The 19,758-nt window shown below is 38.5% G+C and overlaps 1 protein-coding gene across 5 annotated transcripts in view; it reads right to left on the bottom strand.

Annotated features, from left to right (window-relative positions):
- Window positions 1-1,115: 1,115 nt before the first annotated feature.
- The window catches only part of xpo4 (exportin 4), a 173,956-nt gene continuing 155,313 nt past the window's right edge, over window positions 1,116-19,758 (bottom strand). For 4 of the 5 annotated variants that reach the window (XM_068033652.1, XM_068033655.1, XM_068033653.1 and 1 more), the window contains 6 exons: window positions 13,630-13,810; window positions 12,417-12,535; window positions 10,958-11,088; window positions 9,819-9,936; window positions 8,048-8,140; window positions 1,116-7,925 (listed from right to left, as the gene is read on the bottom strand). In XM_068033652.1, coding sequence (XP_067889753.1) covers window positions 7,728-7,925; window positions 8,048-8,140; window positions 9,819-9,936; window positions 10,958-11,088; window positions 12,417-12,535; window positions 13,630-13,810 — 840 coding nt within the window. In that variant the 3' untranslated portion in view covers window positions 1,116-7,727. Of the gene's footprint in view, window positions 7,926-8,047; window positions 8,141-8,270; window positions 8,772-9,818; window positions 9,937-10,957; window positions 11,089-12,416; window positions 12,536-13,629; window positions 13,811-19,758 lie in introns of those variants that run through there. The other variant, XM_068033654.1, reaches the window with a different exon arrangement.

The raw sequence follows: 19,758 nt of genomic DNA, 5'->3' as shown, positions 1-19,758 counted from the left end.
TAGGTTTTGATAGTATACATAGGGAAATATTATTCCTTCTGGTGAGTGGGTCAATAACTAGACTCAAAATCATTGCCAAAAGATCTAAAAGGGAGATAAGGAATTTTTGTTTTCACTCAGTTGTGTCATCTGGAACATTCTACCTGAAATAGTGGAAGCAGATTCCATAAATAATGTTAAAAGGGAGTTGGACAAGTACTTGAGGATGAGGAACCCGACAAAAAACGGGAATGTGGGACTAAGCACGATGGGCTAAATGGCTGCATCCTGTGCTGTACATTTCTGATTTACAACCGCCCATCTTACTATTAATGCAATAATGAAACTTTCCTACATTACCAATAAAAACTTAATTTGTCTGTAAGGTGCTTTGGGATGTCCTGAGATCATAAAAGAGGCTATATAAATGCAAGTCTTTCTTTGAAACGGTTTCAGAATGATGACAAAATCCAAGAAATTGAATGTGGAATCCAAAAATCACTATTCTTCTCTTATTCCACACACAATTTGAGGGGTAAATTTAATGAGTGAGCTGTCCTGGTTCAAAGTTCCACTCAACAGGGAAGTATATCAGGAATCTGGATGCAGAGGTCAGCATGCTAGATTCATGGCCTGCATGGTTTTCTGTCCATCCAACCGTACCCAAGTCCCAATCTGTGTTCCCATCATGGAAAGCTCTACACCAGGAATGCTATATTATAAAATGTTCTCTTTTCCTTTCCATAAGTGGCAACAGCTCTCCAGCACTTCACCCAGTTGGTCTTTTTACTAATGAACCTAGATAGTTAGTATTGGCAGGGTTCCGATGAAGGGTCACTGACCCGAAAAGTCAACTCTGCTTCTCTTTCCACAGATGCTGCCAGACCTGCTGAGTGATTCCAGCATTTCTTGTTTTTATTTCAGATTTCCAGCATCTGCAGTATTTTGCTTTTATTTTAGTATTGGCAGGGTATTCAGCCCAGGGAGTGTTTCAAACTTACAGTTTCCAGCAGAAGACATTCCTTCTGTGTCAAATTTATGCAGAAATACAACTGATTACTAAATGCAAGGAGGTATTAAAATACATTTTATTAGAAAATCTCATTAAAATCTAAATAAATTTGCAATTATGATAGTTCTGTAAATTTTCACGTCTTCTTTTAGAACTGCAGTTTGGAACTATACTTATTTTTTCAGATGAGATTTCTTCCTTTCCAATATATAAACATACAAATTATATGGGATAGCTACCTTCATTAAAAATCAAAATTTCAACATTTTGGTCGACAGATTTAAACCAATTATATATATACAGTTGGAGATTTACATAAGTTTCATTCAACTAAATTGACAGCAACCCATTAAACACAAGAATTTCAATGCAGCAATGTTCAGATAAATCCTTCTTAAAGCAGACTTTAAAAAATCATTTGTTTTTAATATAGAAAATTTTCTGTATCACTGGTTCACAACAGGTACAGGTTAATTGTAAAGTTATTTTAATTTTGTGATCAACCTGGGTAGTTATGTCAAGGTAATAATCACCAATAAAGAAATGAAAGCAAAAACTGGAATGAATGTTGAGTAGGCAGTCTTTTAAAAAATTCTCTTGCATCACACCAACTGCATCTTCATTAACTCTTATAAAGCATACAGAAACATTCATTTACAGCAATAGAACCAAGTGTCCTTTAACAAACTCACTACTTTTGAAGCAACTGTCAGATACAATTCAAGGTTTCGTCTACTTTGAAGTAACACTGTCTACTTCCAAGACTACCTCAAATGTTTTAGAATATTTTCCATTATTCTACTAATATTTAGATTATTGCTCACTTGGCAATACTATTGCCAACATTCACTAAATAATTTTGATTTTCTATCCAAAAGTTAAGTAAATGTTGAGTAATATCACATAAGTATGTTTAATGAACGAACATAACTGACAGTTCTCTTGAAGGATGGTTCTATAGTTCATTAAGTGTATTCTGACCCTCTTCCTGCAGCCCATTTCTACACTGAACAGTTAGGCAGCAAAAAGATCTATGTGTAGAAACAAATTAATTGGGAAAAATAAATTGGAATTGCATGATCTAAAATCCAATCTACACATTTTAGCTGTCAGTTTAAAAATGGGCAACATAGTATTTGATGAAGTTGATAAAATGTTTAAGAATGCAAAAATTATACCATAATTAGCTGTATTCATAAAACTGAATACCTGTGAAAATTAAAAGATTAGGTGACATTAAAGTTTTTATACAATTGCAGAATGTATTGCAGGACAAATTTCCTACTTTTTAAATTTTCTATAATATATACAAGACTTAATGAGTTGAGGGGAAAAAACTGCTTAACAAGTTAACCCACCAGCAGAAAATCAATTGGAGGGAGTCAAAGTTAGCAGCAACCTAATTGGCATAACAGGGAATGGACTGTCATAGTATTGTTTTATCCAAAGGAAATGTCAGCCTTAGCTCAGTGGTAGCACTCTCACCAGAGACAGAAGGTTTAAACCCTACTCCAGAATTCAGCACATAATGTACTCCGTCAATTCAATGCACTGTTTACTATATTATCAGAGATCTGCCTTTTGGATGAGACATTAAAGTGAGCCCCGATCTGTCTGCTCAGGTGGATGGAAAACACCATGGTACTATTTGAAGAGCAGGAGAATTCTCTTGATGTCCTAGTCAGCATTTTTTCCTTAATCAACATTACCTAAAACATATTAATTGATTGCTTTTGTGCGCAAACTGGCTGCCATATTTGCCTTCATTATTATAATGGTTAACTTTGAAAGTAATTCATTAGCTGTAAAGCATTTAGGAGATGTCCTGAAGATGTGAAAGGCACCAGTTAATGCAAATTCATCCTAACTTTAACTGATGTGACTGATCACAATATGGCACTGCACATCGTTGTCAATTTGACACTGGAAGTTTAAAAGTCCTTGCTTGTAATACAGTAAATCACATTTGAAATTAACTCTTAAGTAGTTTTAAGAAGTTGTTTACAGATATACACCTAATATAGTATTGTTCTACTCAACATGCTTTTAATGAAATGTGCCAATGGTAAATGTATGGTCTGAGGTGTACTGCAATGTTGAAGCTTGAATAAATGTATAGATTTAAATTGATTTGTAATGCCATTTAAAATTGCAATAGAACCACTTTAAATGTGACTTCCAGTTCAGTAATAGGTCTGGCTTGCTTAGAAAATACTGGATTTGAAAATCATCACAATCTCTTCCAAGGATCCCACCATTACTGTCTAACCAATATATATGGTTCCTCAAGTTGCAACACTTAATAATGAACTGAAAGGTATTCTAATTTATTAACTATCCTTGGATTTTAGCAAGTATCACAAAATTAGTAGTACATTTTGGGAATTTGCTGCTAAGCTGTATTTCAAGAGTTTTCAAGCAAATTTTGTAACAGACTTGATTTCTCATTATCCCTATTCATTGCAAGAAATCAGGGACGGTCATTATAGGATATAATTTAGATACACTTACGCAAGTCATAAGTCAATTTACTCTAAATGCCAAACAGAATTAATGACAAAATTATTTGCAAACAGATGCTGAATGGAGGCTTGCTAACAGAGTTCACAAAAGTTGCCTTAAGGCAAATGTATAAATAAAGATGATTTCTACTAATAAATCAAAAATATTCTGTTTCAAAGAACTGTCAGCTGTTTTACTTTACAATGTTCCTCAGAATTCCAAGTTACTATCAATATTACATCCTTAATTATAAATGGATATTTTAACCCTTAATTTAGTGTTAATTATAATTGGTGTCACTTTGCATGCATGGAAAAAATTGTACAGAACAGATTAAAAATGTTTTAACTCATTATTTGCTGTTTAAATGTGGTGTGAGTAAGCCTAGAAACAAAACCAATTTTTATTGGTGACAGATGATTTAAACAGCAGCCAAAGTTTATTTGGTCGTCACCGCATATATACAGAGAAACATTCCATGTGTATTTTACTTTTTAAAAATGTATCTTGTACTATGCAAGAAGGGTAGACTATGCAATAGTCAGAATTTGTACTGAACTCAACTGCACCAAAACATTAAAAAGTTTTATAAGAACACTTATATGATACATTTTAGGTGAGACAGACGTCCCCAAAACATATCCTCAAACTTTTACAATTCCTTTTATGTGCAATTTAAAAAAAATGTAAATGGTCAAAATTTCTATAAAATAATTACATAAAATGATGCTTGCACACATTAGGGATGTAATATATGACAAAATAAATCACAAAAGTACAAAACAATGTACAAAACACGAAACTAATTATTTAAATGCATCACAGCTATTAACTATGCATAACCACCCATGAACTGGTTACACAACAAGAAAAGCTATGATTCACTCAAGACAGATTCCAGATGAATTAAAAAGGTCACAGTAGTTGTCACATGGCAGCAATTGACAGAGCATTTTATTTTTTTTGACCTGCAGTATTTCACAGCATAGTTAAATACTTTGTTCAACAGTCCTGGATATTCCTGGTCAGAATAAGGGCTGAGACCATGGAATTACAACTAAAATGTGGCATTATTCAAAAATATCAAAAGTATAAAAGCCAATAATGAAGAGGCATTCATTCTTTACCTATAATTTATTTTTATACAAGTTTTAATTGTTTTTAGCACAACTTGGCTTTGTGTGATTTAATTTAAATTTTATGATTACTTGAGCCAACAAAATAGTTTCAGCAGTTTAACCTTGTATAGTATAGAAGCTATTTGTGTAACATGATAAAATGGCATATTCAATATATAAATTTTTATGGGCATAGAATACATACTGAGTCCTACCATCCTTTGAACTTTTACATTCAAACACAATACAACATTAAGCAAATGCTAAGTAAATCTGTACAATGCATCCCTTGCTCTACCACCCAATTTTTCTGTGTTTGAGTCATCACAATAGACTCTAATTCCATCAGAGCAAGGAAAGAATCTTGGTCTTCAGAATGTATTTGCATTAGTCTGGTGATACAAAATGCAGAATTCAGACTTACAGCCAGGTTGCCTTATCACTAATTTGTATACATGAAAGGAATAGTTACTCTGCTACAGAGCATATATGGTGATTAAGATTCATTATTTCAGTGTGCTGATCATCATCTTGCACACCAATAAAATAATTATTGGTGGGTAAACTGCATCAGATTATATCTTCCAAAGCTAAACATGAAGGGAAGGGGTGGGGGAAAAAAAACAGGAAAAACCAATGCTCATTTTTGATAGGCAATATTTTAAGCTGCATTTTGTGCTTAAATTAGTTGAAGACTTTGCATTTTTGTTGGTCTTCCTACAATGCACAACTTGTACGCGTGCAACTCCTTCAAACTTAATTGATTTAAATATCTCAATCTTCCAGTGCACCCAAAAATATATTCCCAATTTCCACTGTGTCTACTTAAAACAAAAGGAAGATTGATTCAAGTTATTGCAGTGTTCAACATTGTACCATTTACTGCATTTTAATGGGAGACTGGCAAAAGGGAATAAAATATGCAAGTTAAATATAGGCCACCAGGTAAGGATGCTCATTTCAAGCACTCTGATTTACTGATCACTCACCTTTTCTTAGATTGGATGTACAAACATGGCATGCTGTAATAATTTGACTAATCAAAAAAGAAAAATGCAATACATCAATATGGTTCCTGAAATGTTCTATAACCAGATTACTGGCCAGCTTGCAGAATTAGGTACAAACTTAATTTAAAACAAAGAAAGTAGCTGAAAATAATGATATTGCGAAGGCCAGTTCAAATGTTCACTTTGTACATTGAATTTTGAAGTTCTGAGAAGGTGAGTGGCAAAACAGTGGTAAATTGTGCCATTGGCCAGCGAAAGGAAGAACCTCAAATATAAACAGGGTATTTTGAAGAGAAATGGAGTTTTGGAGGATATTAAAGAGGAAAATAAAATAGTCCCCTACAGAAAAGTGATCTACAGCACAGTCTGCAGAGACTCTCAAATGTATTATATTTTTCCCCTCAGTAGTTTAGATCTGATATACCAGGAAGTAAAAAACAAAAAAAGCAGCAACTTTAATTCCATTAGCTACTTACATTTTATTTTAAATTGAGTGTGTTATCGGACCCATACAAAATTCCACTTAACTGGTTTGCTGGCCTTCAAATGAAACTAAACCAAGTACAATTATTATTCAGTAGTTTTGACATACAACCTGTACAAAGTTCATCAAAGAGGATACTCTCTCTTCTCAGGAGAACAGAAAAACCATCAATACCAGAAATCTGAAAATACACAGCAAGTTAGTCAACACTGAAAAGGGAAAGATAAGTGAACATTTTGGACAGAGGCTTTCATTAGAACTGGATCACATCCAAAATGTTATCCATCTTTCTCTTTCAGATGTTGATCGACCAACTGTGCATTTTCCATTTCACCTTTTAAATGGTGTGACCGTAAGCTTTGTTCACTTCATCCATATATTGAAAACTAATTTGCATGTTCATACTCAGAACTGTCTCATCCTGATCAATTTAATTTTTCATTTTGGAGTCCTGAATATACTGTGCAGTATTTTAATATGCAGCTACTTATGTATCTACATTGTGATTTGTTGACCAAAGGCAAGTCAAGGCGAATTTGTTACAAACAAAATGCCCTACTGCGTTTTACATTTATTCTAAAAGTGTTAAAAGATTGATTGACTGCACAACCGCATAAACTAGAGTTTTAAACTAATGCCCAGTTTATCCTGGTGTGCATTATTAAAGAATTCACACCCTAGAATTCATTATTGCTCAAATAAACACAAGAATCTAGCAGTGTGACACTTCAGGTATAAAGTTTTGTTTTGTTTAAAAGGAAAATCCCTTTAAGCCTTAATGTAGAAATTAAATGATAATTTTAGTATCCAAAATGACGACTTCCATTCTTGTGTAAATGTTAACACTACTCTTGACACCAAACAGTGACAAACTTTTCTTTAGAGGAAGGGGAAATTGCAAGAAAGAAAAGCATAAAAGTTGCCACTTTGGCAATCCAGTTTCAGTCTTTCAGAACACAAAGTTTTCATATTTACAGAAAATAAGGCAACTGGTTACAATTCCTAAAATTCACGGTTGGGAAGCAAAAATATATACTTTATTCTGAACAGGCAGTACAAAGTGAATCTGAAGTATTGTGTTCGACGTGATCACTGCCTGATCTGGAAAGAAAATCAAGATTTGGATGCTACAATTTGGTGTTTTCTTTAGGTCACAAATAAATCCATATGCTGGAAAAAATAAAGCTAATTTCAGCCATAACATTTATAGCTGTATATTTTGTGTACAGTGATTTGCCCCAAGCAAGGGTTCAAATATAAGCAATAAGACAGTTTCTCTGGCCATTTGGGCAGCTGGTTTAAACCAGACATGAAAAAGGCACTGGATTCATTCACTGTGCCCATTCATCCACACATACTGGAATTCTCTAAAATACACAATTTTCATTGTTTTTTTAAGTAAACGATTAGATTACATAACAAATCATGGCTAAGAAATACTGGCAACTGAATAGTGGTGGGTTCATCCTTCTGTCTGAATGTGGTAGGCTTAGACCAAATATCCTGAGAGTCTAAAATCCAAGATGGCAGGCAACAGCCTTGAAACAGGTATAAAAATTCAGTCAACTTTGATTTCCATGCTTTACAGTGCATTCTTCAACAATGGCCTTTGCAGCTCGAGTCTATTTAACACACAGAAGACCACCAACATTTGCCATAAAGTCTTTAAGGCTTTTTAGGAAGGCCATCCTCTGCTTGCGGTCCAAGGTGGGGGGAGTGCTGCTTCCAGTAAGATTGTTGAAAGCATCTGCTAATCGTTGATATATAAGTGGATCCTGCTGGCTTGATAAAAGGGTTTCAACTAATTCTGAATATTCAGCCTGTTGAAATACATGGATGGGATGACTTAATTTCTCTCAAAAAGCAAATGAGAAAATATAATGAGATTGGTTAATTTGAAAAAGGGAAAGGACAGAGAAAGTTTTTTTTAAAGCAATTTTACCTGATGCAGACATACTAGTGTATAGAATGCTTCACCTGCAGCATCAGTAAGTTCTGCATTGTGCTTCTGCAATACCAGCATGTCAAAGACGAGCTGTAATGACAAACAAACTCCACAGCATTAAATACATTCCAAGCACAATGAGATTAAATTTTGTCACTAGTTAAGTTTAGTACATGCATATTAATATGAGAGAAAAAGTGCAGCACTTAAACTAATACCTTCAAGGTGGCTGTCCTGGTTTGTTAACATATCACCTCAAATTGTTATATTAGTAATGCCAGTGATGGATCTGTAACTAGCTTTTCACCCTTGTATTGCATAGCTTTAGAAATGAAAGTAGAAAGCTCAGATAGGTAACTCCAGTAGGTCCAGAATTCAGATTTGATCCAAAATGTGAGGGTAATGGGCAGATACTCTCACCCTCTTCCCATTTTGAATCAGAAAGATGCTAAAGATTAATTTCTTCAGTGTCAACTGAGCAGAATGTGTCGTCCAGTCAATGTGGCTGAATAATTACTGCCAATGTCTTCTCAAGGAGTTGGCTGAAACCAAAACATTGACTAGGTCACAAATGTTGTGTGAAAGATCAAATTCTCATGATAATGGATTTCTTGAAGGAGCATACGAACGAATTCAAATGACTTCCTGTAGTTGATTTTAGCTCTGCATGGTAGGAACTTAAAATGGTACTGGTCAGGATATTCCTTGGAGACTGAAGGACCTATTTGGAATCATAAGTGCCAGAGTAAATACAGATCAATGGTTTATGTATTTGCTAACAACCAAAGCCCCTGACCACACTGCCAGTTGGAATTTTAAAGTCCACGACAATACAATGCTGGAAAATTGAGAGTGCAGCTTTGAGAGCAAACTGCATCATAGCTTCCACAATATCTACTTTTGCTGAAGTTTTAAACCAAGAGCTAAAACAAAATCATATTTCTCCCCAATCATATATGATAGTCATGGCACCTTGACTGGTATCTTCATGTTAGATCAATCTGTGACTGGGCAAGATATTTTTAATGGGGAAATTAACATTTAAACCCCGGTTTAGGCAAGTCATTTTCCAAATTTTTAGAATTAAATCCTGCAATGTGTGAAAAACCTTTCAGATCAAGAGGATGCCAACACCCAAGTAGTAACAACAGGTCTAATTACAAAGCAGCAGCTAACTACTATGGTTAACAGCAGAAGGAAAAGAACAAACTGAGGAATTAGTTACAGGCAGGTCATTTATAAAATATGAAACTGAGGTGGGGATCACATGACTGTTGCAGGATTTGAGATGAAACTAAAGGGTGATTTTTGTCTATGACTTCACCTCCCACTTCCCTCAGTGAGATGAGTGGAGGAAAAACAAATATCAAAGAATGTAACCCAAGAGTGCTAACATTTCAACTCTGGCAAACAACTGCATGTGACTTTTTTTTTTTCAAAGAAAGTGGAGTTTTCCAATTTCCATTTAAAAGGCCAAGAATACGTTTTGCAAAGTGACTGAAAACGACAGACTCATGACAACAGAGTAAATATTAGTTATTGCATAAATGTGACAAAAATTCCACAATACAAACAGAATTTTAATCACAGAGCACAAGATTAAAATGCTTTCTCAATGAAAGTAATCTGAAAACAGAGAGTCAATTTAATTAAGCCGCTTGGATATGAGCAATTTTTTTTGAACAATTCACTATGATTCACTACACTGTAACCACACAAACGTGATCGGAAGTATTAGCTACTGACATTTCACCAAGATAAGCTGTACCTTAAGGAAATGTCTGGTTGCAGCGAAGAGTGGTGATTCTGCCTCTTGTGCCTTGGCACATTGTTCTGCCAAAGGTGTGAGGGCTTCTAAACAGAGTTGGGAAACTTCAGAAGTCATTCTAAAAGAAAGGGTTAAGGAAACATGTAGAAATTCCACACAGCTATCCAGTTTCTCATGTGAAAAGTTTAAAAGAAAACACTCTATATGTGAAAAATTTAAATGGCATCGATTGTGAATGAACAAATAAAATTATTCAAAGTATCATGAATGCAGTAAAGTTATATAGATTGATTCTTGCAGCGCTAAGAATTATAGGAATAAATTGTGCTCTGCTCAAATCCATCTTCAATAGTACACGGAAATTCATTGAAGACATTGAATCCGCAATCTTATTTGTGACTACTTAACGGTCACCTACTTTCTATTCTATTATCCTGTTGAAAGGTTTACAGTTTCACTGAAGTTCAGTAAAATGCTGAAGATTAAAGGCAGGACGTCAAAAACATTGCAGAAGAAATTATGCAAAGCTTTAGGGTTTCCATCTTAAGCCCAAAATGAAAACTGGAACTTACAATAGATAAGGGTGAAGCTATTGATGGCTACTTGTGGAACGTTACATGTATTAAAGGCTGGCTCGGGTCTGCAAATGAAACCCGTCCCGAGCCCGACAGAACCACACCCGACCAGAGCCCTTTCATTTTTTCCCACGTCCGACCCAACCATCAGTTCACTTAGCTTCCATTTTTCACTTTGTTACTTATCTGCACAAGCTTAAAAAAAAACTAAATCACCTTTCTAGTCCAAAAAGTACATTAACATTGGAGCCAGTTACCGGAGGTGGTAATAGAGTGTGTCCGACCCGAGCACCAGACCCGGAAGTGCAACGTGACCCGAACCAGACATGTCGTCGGGTCCCGTCGGGTAGCCATGCTCCAACATGTATTACTTATAATCATATAAAGATTCTTGTAATCTCTGGACAGAAAAATATCAGACAGATCTGCATTGATAAATAACACAAACTTGCAGACTGCAGCAACCGCCACTGCCCCAGTTCACCTCATCACTCCAAGCCAAATATTTTATGTCAATGTCCTAATTCCCACAAAGCAGACATTCTAATGGCAGTAAAAGGATACGAGGTCATGCCCAATTCCAAGGAGTACATAAGACTCTTAAAAAGTTCTTCAGGAAGCTGTGGTATTTTCTCAGGAAATATTTCGCAGATGAAGGTAATTAATTTGTAATACTGGTTACACAATGACGGAAACTGTCATGGCAAAAAAAAAAATTTTGAAAATATGCATTAAGCTTAATACACAGTCATGCTTACGAAAGGAAGAGTTATGAACTAAAGTGAAATGTACAAATGAACTGGTGAATTAAACTCCAAAAATTGGACACATTTTGCTGCAGACAAGATGGAGTAAGAGGTCAGGTGTCCCCTCTTGTACTCCAAATATACATCATGACTGTTGGGAATAAACCCAATATCATTGTCTGGACTGTTCTGGGGAAGGCACATTCAGATGCTAAACAAGCCATTCAATGCTAAATGGCTCCTATCTTCAAGAATTGGGTTGGCAAAGACCTTCACAGACAGGGTGATTCCAGATTCAAAGCCAAGATAATAGATGGGACATAACACCACTTTATCAAGTTAAGCCACATTCAAACCCCATTGTGTAACAATGGCCCCATGTTCAAAGACATTGTATGAACACACAAGGGGGGAGAGCATCAATAGTCACCAGACCTAAACCAAACCAAAAAAAAAGGGATTTCTCTGGAAAGAGAGAGTGAAAGCCAACAGCTGAGAGATCCACTCCAGCCAAGAATAAGACCCTGCCAGTAACATCTTTAAACTACTGAGGCCGAGACTGAAAAAGGTGACCTTGAAAACTCCCCATCCAAGAAATTCTAACAAGACTGTCCACAGACATTGAGTCTTAAACAAAGGAATCTGCAATACTTCAGTGAACCAAGAAAAGGAACATCAGGCCTGCAGCGCTGTTAAAAATTCCTCCCGAAAAACCAAGGAGGTTTCAAAGTGAACTCTTTTTACAACAATCAGACTTAAATGCATGCTATCCTCTAATCTCTTACTTTTCTTGTGCATGTGCTAGTGTGAGTGAGTGAGGTTGTGAAGATTTTCAAGTATTGTTTAATAGTTATCTTTTTAAACCAACAAGGACATCTGTCATCGTCTGTTTATTTGACCCTTGAAACACTTGGGGACTGAAACACTTTTTTAAAAAAAACTGTGGTCAGTTGAGTGGTGAAAAATGGAAGTCACCCACACCATCTCCCACTTGTCCGTAACACCTAGGAGGATTGTAAAAACAAGACACTTCGTCCATAAAATTTCCCAGAACTAAAAATTACCAATTACAGCCCCCACCCCCATATATCTGTATCATTACATGGCCTGATGATTTTAAATTCTACAGGTCTCTAGTTCTATTCGTCTATACTGTTCTGCACTCTAATAAGCCATGCAAATGTGCTACTAGTCTTCAGTGATAGGAACTAGAAAAGGGACAGTGATTACTTAATTTCCACTGGTCTGTCATCATATTAAAAAAATAGCAACATTACCTTTAGCAAGTCTTGTGACATAAGTGGCAGTACAATATTCACTCCATAAAGGACTACATCAGCAGCTGATACTGATCTGTTTCCAGACTGACCAGGTTCTTGCCCACGGAATACTTCATCTATACAGGAAATATAGTGTAAAGTGGCTTAAAATAAGTGCTCTTTATTAAGTGATCAGCAGTCACTGAAATATGTAATATTCATTGGTGGGCTGGGAAGAGACATAAGAAGCTTTCATGTAACATTTCAATTAATTCTAGCAACCCTGAAAGGAGGCTGTTTGCTATAATTTTGTAAGGCAACATCACCTGCTGGAAAACGGAGGTAAACTTCGAGAACGATTCTGGTGTTTTTAATTGATCAATTAAAAAGCACAATTAGTTTGGCCCTATGTTTAAAAAAAATGATTGCTTTAACATATTTTTGGAACAGTTTGTTTATAAAGGTTTACACAATGACTTCTGAGATCTGATGAAATAGCCAAAAGCTCTGCTTCCGCCTCATCATTCCAAGTTAATATTTACAAGTGTTCTGAGGTTTCAGCATTAAACAGCACTGCTGAGAATAGCAAGATCCCTAAACTAAGAAAAAATCAGAAACAATGCTCCTGCATCCACAAAATAGTTTTATAAATTCCAGATTACAAGCTACAGTCTCAGTGTGGATGCAAGGGTGGGTTGGTGGATCTGCTCCTCATTCTGAATCAATCCCACAATACTGTGGCAACAAGTAATTTTTTTCTCTTCCCCCAAGTGGCACAGCAGAGATCAGTAGCTTGGGAAATGGTGGACCTGAATCCAGATCCCACTACTTTATACCACGACATTTTGTTGCTGCAATGCTTTGTACCACTCATTATAGCAGCTTTATGGTATTTCCAGATATAGTGAAGATTAGCTGCTTTCAAAAGCACAATACTACACCTTTATTCCGTAAGTGTTAATTTCAGACCCAAGCAACACGGAAGTTCATTGTGGCCTCAATCATAAGATGTATTCCCGAATGCAAATAGACTTATGGGATAAGTTTAATATTGCAATGTGCGTTACTGTAATTTAGCACTCTAACAAAGGTAGTCATAATTTACACATGTGGTATTCGTGAAATAGAGACACTGTGCATGTGAAGTACTTCCTATACTGTACAAGTCATGTTCAACTATCATAAACCTGATTTTATAGTGCTCAAGTTATAGTACTCAGCTAATGCATACCTGTGTCACTGAAGTCTATAAACTCTTTTGATAGGAGGTTAGTCAGAAGTTCCATAATGAGCAACAAGTCTTGATACTGCTCTTCTTCTGCTGCTACATCAGTCCGTTTCCTGCCTAAGCTGTTCTTAGAATAAACCTGCAGTAGTGTCAGGCAAGCTTCATACAACTTCATTGCTTTTGACTGAAAATTAAAACATTACGTTAGCTCTGTTTGAATAATTTCAAAACTTACTGTAAACCTTCTCTACAACAATCTAAACAGGCAATGAATTTTCTTCTTTCCGTTTATAAGAGAAACTCAGCTACGAATTTGGCAAACATAGAAATGAGATGTGAATCCATTTTAAGTCTTGACACAAGCATCATAGCTGCTGTGGAATTACTTATATTCGCATAAAACACATGCACATTTTAAAACATTTAACTTTATAGGCAATTAAAAATAAAGGATGGGGGCTTATCCTATTATTTTGGATTAAACATTGTCATTTGTAATGTGCTTAAGAATTTATCTCGCAATTTTTACATCAAGACATTGTAAAATGTTTTACTGCCAAAGAATAACCTGAGTGATGTCACTTTTACATAGACAAATGCGGCAGTACAGCAAGGTCCCACAAGCAGCAAATGAGATAGGTGTATAGTCTGTTCAAGTTGGTTGGCATCCTTCCATTTATGAAAGATGGACAAGCAGCAAACAAACAATTTAAGTGGGGTGTCTTCGCTTGGTGCACCTTTGCTAATCACTGTGAAGGCCAATCCTTGAGAGGCAGGTTCTGCCACAAGTGCTGCGCGTGAAGCTGCCAAGTGACGCTGAGAGTTGTTTTTGACGTTGACACCTGTTGCCAAGCTGCTATAGCAACCAGTCATTGTGGTAGTGCACACCAGTCCACAGGATGTGTCACCATTTCCCTCTTTCACCAGCTAGTGACTCGCAGGTACGATAGTTGACATTTAGGGCCTTCATGTCACACTTGCATGCATCCTTGAAGCAGAGCTTTGGGCACCCCACTGGTCGTCTGGCCGCAGCTACCTCACCAAACGTCCGTCTTTACACTGAAATGAGCTAACAGATACAAAAGGCAGACAGAGCCAAGCATAGATTTTATTTTAATTCATTTGTGAGATGTGGATATCGCTGGCTAGGCTAGCCTTTATTACCCATCTCTAATTGCCCTGGAGAAAGTAGTGGTGAGCCACCTTCTTGAACCGCTGCAGTTCACATGGTGTAGGTACACCCACAGTACTGTTTGGGAGAAAATTCCACGATTTTGACCCAGCAACAGTGAAGGAGCAGTGACATAGTTCCAAGTCAGGATGATGTATGGCTTGGAGGGGAATTTGCAGGTGGTGGTGTTCCTATGTGTCTGCTGCCCTTGTTCTTTTAGGTGGCAGAGGCGGGTTTGGAAGCTGCTGTCGAAAGAGCTTTGGCGAGTTGTAGCAGTGCATCTTGTAGATGGCACACTGCTGCCACATGGTGGAGGGAGTGAATGTTTGCGGCGGCGGATGGGGTGCCGATCAAGCAGACTGCTTTGTCCTGGACGATGTTGAGTTTCTTGAGTGTTGTTGGAGCTGCACTTATCCAGGCAAGTGGAGAGTCTTCTATCATGCTCCTGACTTGTGCCTTGTAGATGGTGGACAGGCTTTGGGAAGTTAGATGAGTTACTTGCTGCAGAATTTCCAGTCTCTGACCTGCTCTTGTAGCCACAGTATTTATGTAGCTGGTCCAGTTCAGTTTCTGGTCAATCGTCATCCCCAGGATGTTGGTGGTGAGTGATTCAGCAATGGTAATGCCATTGAACGTCAAGGGGAGATAGTCATTGCCTGGCACTTGAGTAGCGCAAATATTACTTGCCACTTATCAGCCCAAGCCTGAAGGTTGTCCAGGTGTTGTTGCATGCAGATACAGACTGCTTCAGTATCTGAGGAGTTGCGAGTGGGACTGAACACTATGCAATCAGCAGCAGACATCCCCACTTCTGACCATATGATGGAGGGAAGGCCATTGATGAAGCAGCTGAAGATGACTGGGCCTAGGAACTCCTGCAGCGATGTCCTGGGGCTGAGATGTTTGGCCTCCAACATCCACAACCCTTTGTGCTAGTGGAGTGTTCTCTCCCACCTACCCCCCCCCCCCCGATTCGCATTGACTTCAATTTGATACCATACTCGGTCAAATGCTGCCTTGATGTCATGGGTAGTCACTCTCACCTCTGCCATTCAGCTCTTTTTTCCATGTTTGGATCAAGACTGTAATGTGGTCTGGAGCAAAGTGGCCCTGGCGGAGCCCAAACTGAGCAGGTTATTAGTGAGTAAGTGTCGCTCGATGGAGCATGTCATTGACAGCACTATCACTATTCTAACGATTGAGAATAGACTGATGGTGGTGGTAATTAGGGGGATTGGATTTGTCTTGCTTTTTGTGGACAGGGCATACCTGGGCAATTCTCCACATTAATGGGTAGGGGCGCAGCTAGTTCTGAAGCACAAGTCTTCACTACTACAGCCAGGATGTTGTCAGGGCCCATAGCCTTTTCTATATCCAGTGCCTTCAGATGTTTCTTGATATCACGTGGAGTGAATCAAATTGTCTGAAGACTGGAATCGGAGATGGTGGGGGCCTCAGATGCAGCAGAAATGGATCAGCCACTTGGCACTTCTGGCTGAAGATGGTTGAAAATGTCTTTTGCACTGACGTGTTGGGCTCCCACACCATTGAGGATGGGCATGTTTGTGGAGCCTCCTCCTCTGATTAGTTGTTTAATTGTCCACTACCACTCACAGCTGGACGTGGTTGGATTGCAGAGCTTAGATCTGATCTGTTGGTTGTGAAGTCGCTTAGCTCGGTCTATAGCATATACATGGTGCTGTGTTGTAACTTCACCAGGTTGGCACCTCTCTTATGCCTGGTGCTGCTCCTAGCATGCTGTCCTACACTCCTCATCGATCCCCCGGCTCGATGTTAATGGTTGACTGAGGGATATGCTGAGCCAGAAGGTTACAACTTGTGGTTGAATACAATTCTGCTGCTACTGATGGCCCACAGCCATCATGGATGCCTAGTTTTGAGCTGCCAGATCTGTTCTGAATCCATTGTGCTAAATGGGTTAGTAGTGCCACACAGCATGATGAAGCATGTCCTTAGTGTGAAGACGGGACTTCAAGGCGGCAGCGCACCACCACCTTCTCATGAACAATTAGGGATGGGCAACAAATGCTGGCTTTGTCAGCAACACCCACATCCCATGAACAAATAATAAAACATATCTCTCCGAGGACTGTGAGGTGGTCACTCCGACCAATGCTGTCATGGACAGATGCATCTGCAACAGGTAGATTGGTGAGCACGAGGTCAAGGAAGTTTTTCCCTCTCGTTGGTTCTCACTACCTGCTGCAGACCCAGACTAGCAGATATGTCCTTCAGATCTTGGCCAGCTTGTTCAGTAGTGGTGATGCTACCGAGCCACTCTTGGTGATAGAAATCCCCCACCCAGAGTACATTCTGTGCTCTTGCTACCCTCAGTGCTTCTTCCAAGTGGTGTTCAACATGGAGGAGTACCGATTCATCAGCTGAGGGAGGGTGCTAGGTGGTAATCAGCAAGAGGTTTCCTTGCCCATGTTTAGCCTGTTGTCATGAAACTTCATGGGTCCAAAGTCAGATTAGATCCTCCAATCATAGAATGGTTACAGCACTGGAGGCAGCCATTTGGCCTGTCGTGACCATGCCGGCTCTCTAAAAGAAACTCACTTAATCCCATTGCCCTGCCTTTTCCTCGTAACCCTACAAATTTTTTCTCTTCAGATAATTATCCAGTTCTCTTTTGAAGGTCTCGATTGAATGTTCCGCAACCATCTCATACAGTACATTCCAGATCCTAACCATTCGCTGCATAAAAAAGTTATTCCTCATTTCACTGTTGCTTCTTTTGCCAATCACCTTAAATCGGTGTCCTCTGGCTCTGGATCCTTCAGCCAATGGGAAGTTTCTCCCTATCTACTCTGTCGAGACCGCTCATGATTTTGAACACCTTTATCAAATCTCCTCTTAACTTCCTCTTTTCTGAGGACAGACCCAGCTTCTCCAACCTACCCACATAGCTGAAGTTCCTCATCCCTGGTACCATTCTCGTGAATCTTTTCTGCACCTTCTCTAATGCCTTAACTTCCTGCCTAAAGTGTGGTGCTCAGTACACCAGTTGAGGCCAAACCAGTTTTTGTACAGGTTTATCATAAGTTCCTTGTTTTATATTCTATGCCCCTATTTATAAAGCCCAGGATCCCATATGCTTTATTAACCACTTTCTCAACCTACCCTGCAAACTTCAATGATTTGTGCACATGTACCCCCCCGGTCCCCCTCTGCTCCTGAATCCCCTTTAGAATTGTGCTCTTTAATTTATATCATTCTTCCTACCAAAATGAATCACTTCACTCTTTTCTCCATTAAATTTCATCTGCTACTTGTCCGCCCATTCTACCAGCCTGTCCATGTCCTCTTGAAGTTTATCATTATCCTCCTCACAGTTCACAATACTTCCAAGTTTTGTGTCATCTACAAAATTTTGAAATTGTGTCCCAGACACCCAATTTTAGGTCATTTATACATCAAGAAAAACAGGGATCCCTTGGGGAACCCCACTATATACCATCCTCCAGTCCAAAAAACAACTGTTCACAACTACTCTCTGTTTCCTTTCACTCAGCCAACTTCGTGTCCATGCTGCCACTGTCCTTTTTATTCCATGGGCTCGAACTTTGCTGACAAGCCTGTTAATTGGTACTTTATCAAATGCCTTCTGGAAGTCCAGGTACATACACCAAATCATCAGCATTATCCTCATCAACCCTCTCTGTTACCTCATCAAAAAGCTCCAGCAAGTTAGTTGAACCCAATTTGCCCTTAACAAATTTGTGCTGGCTTTCCTTAATTAATCCACATTATCCAAGTGACTAATAGATTTTGTCATTTGACAATAGAAATTATCATTTCTAAAAGCTTTCCCACCACCAAGGTTAAACTGGCTGGCCTGTGGTTGCTGGGCCATAAAATAATTCATTATTTTCATCTTCTTTGGCTTTTAGCTGAGATTCAAGTTCTTCATACTTTTTTCTTAATTCCTCACTTCTTGAATCACCATTCCCAGTCTGGTCGCAGGGTGATGATGTCATAGTCAGCTCAAAGGCCAAGTCCGAACAATGCTGCTGGAGTTTGCGGATCTCCGTGTGTTGTCCCCTCAGTGTGTTGGCGTGCTCCTGTTGTAAGAACAACAGGTTTTTCTGGGCACTGTGCAGCTGCATCTCCAGGTTCGACATTGCATTGTACACCCTTTTTTGAACAAGAGTGTAACATTTGCAATTCTCCAGTCGTCTGGCACCATCTGCATCTAAGGAGGACTGGAAAATTATGGCCAGTGCCTCCGCACAATTTCCACCCTTACTTCCCGAAGTATCCTTGGATGCATCTCATCCGGTCCTGGTGACTTATCAACTTTAAGTACAACCAGCCTGTCTAATACCTCCTCTTTTTCAATTTTAGCCCATCCAGTGTCTCAACTACCTCCTCTTTCACCATGACGTGGGCAGCATCTTCTTCCTTGCTAAAGACAGATGCAAAAGTGCTCATTTAGTACCTCAGCCATGCCCTCTGCCTCCATGTGTAAATCTTTTAGGTCCATAATTGGCCCCACTCCTCCTTTTATCACCCTTTTACGATTCACGTGCCTACAGAAGACTTTTAGATTCCCTTTCATGTTAGCCACAAGTTTCTTCTCATACTCAAGAAATGCTGGATTCACTCAGCAGGTCTGGCAGCATCTGTGGAAAGAGAAGCAGAGTTAACGTTTCGGGTCAGTGACCCTTCTTCGGTTCCGAAGAAGGGTCACTGACCCGAAACGTTAACTCTGCTTCTCTTTCCACAGATGCTGCCAGACCTGCTGAGTGAATCCAGCATTTCTTGTTTTTGTTTCAGATTTCCAGCATCCGCAGTATTTTGCTTTTATTTCTTCTCATACTCTTTCTTTGCTTCTCACTTGTTTTTTCACTTCCCCTCTGAAACTTCTATATTCAGCCTAGTTCTCAATTGTATTATCCACCTGACAACTGTCACATGCACCCTTTTTCTGCTTCATC

Source organism: Heterodontus francisci, chromosome 6 (assembly GCF_036365525.1).
Source record: "Heterodontus francisci isolate sHetFra1 chromosome 6, sHetFra1.hap1, whole genome shotgun sequence".
Classification (NCBI taxonomy): domain Eukaryota; kingdom Metazoa; phylum Chordata; class Chondrichthyes; order Heterodontiformes; family Heterodontidae; genus Heterodontus; species Heterodontus francisci.
Note: the sequence above shows the minus strand (reverse complement) of the source record. Positions and strands in the feature narration are given on the sequence as shown.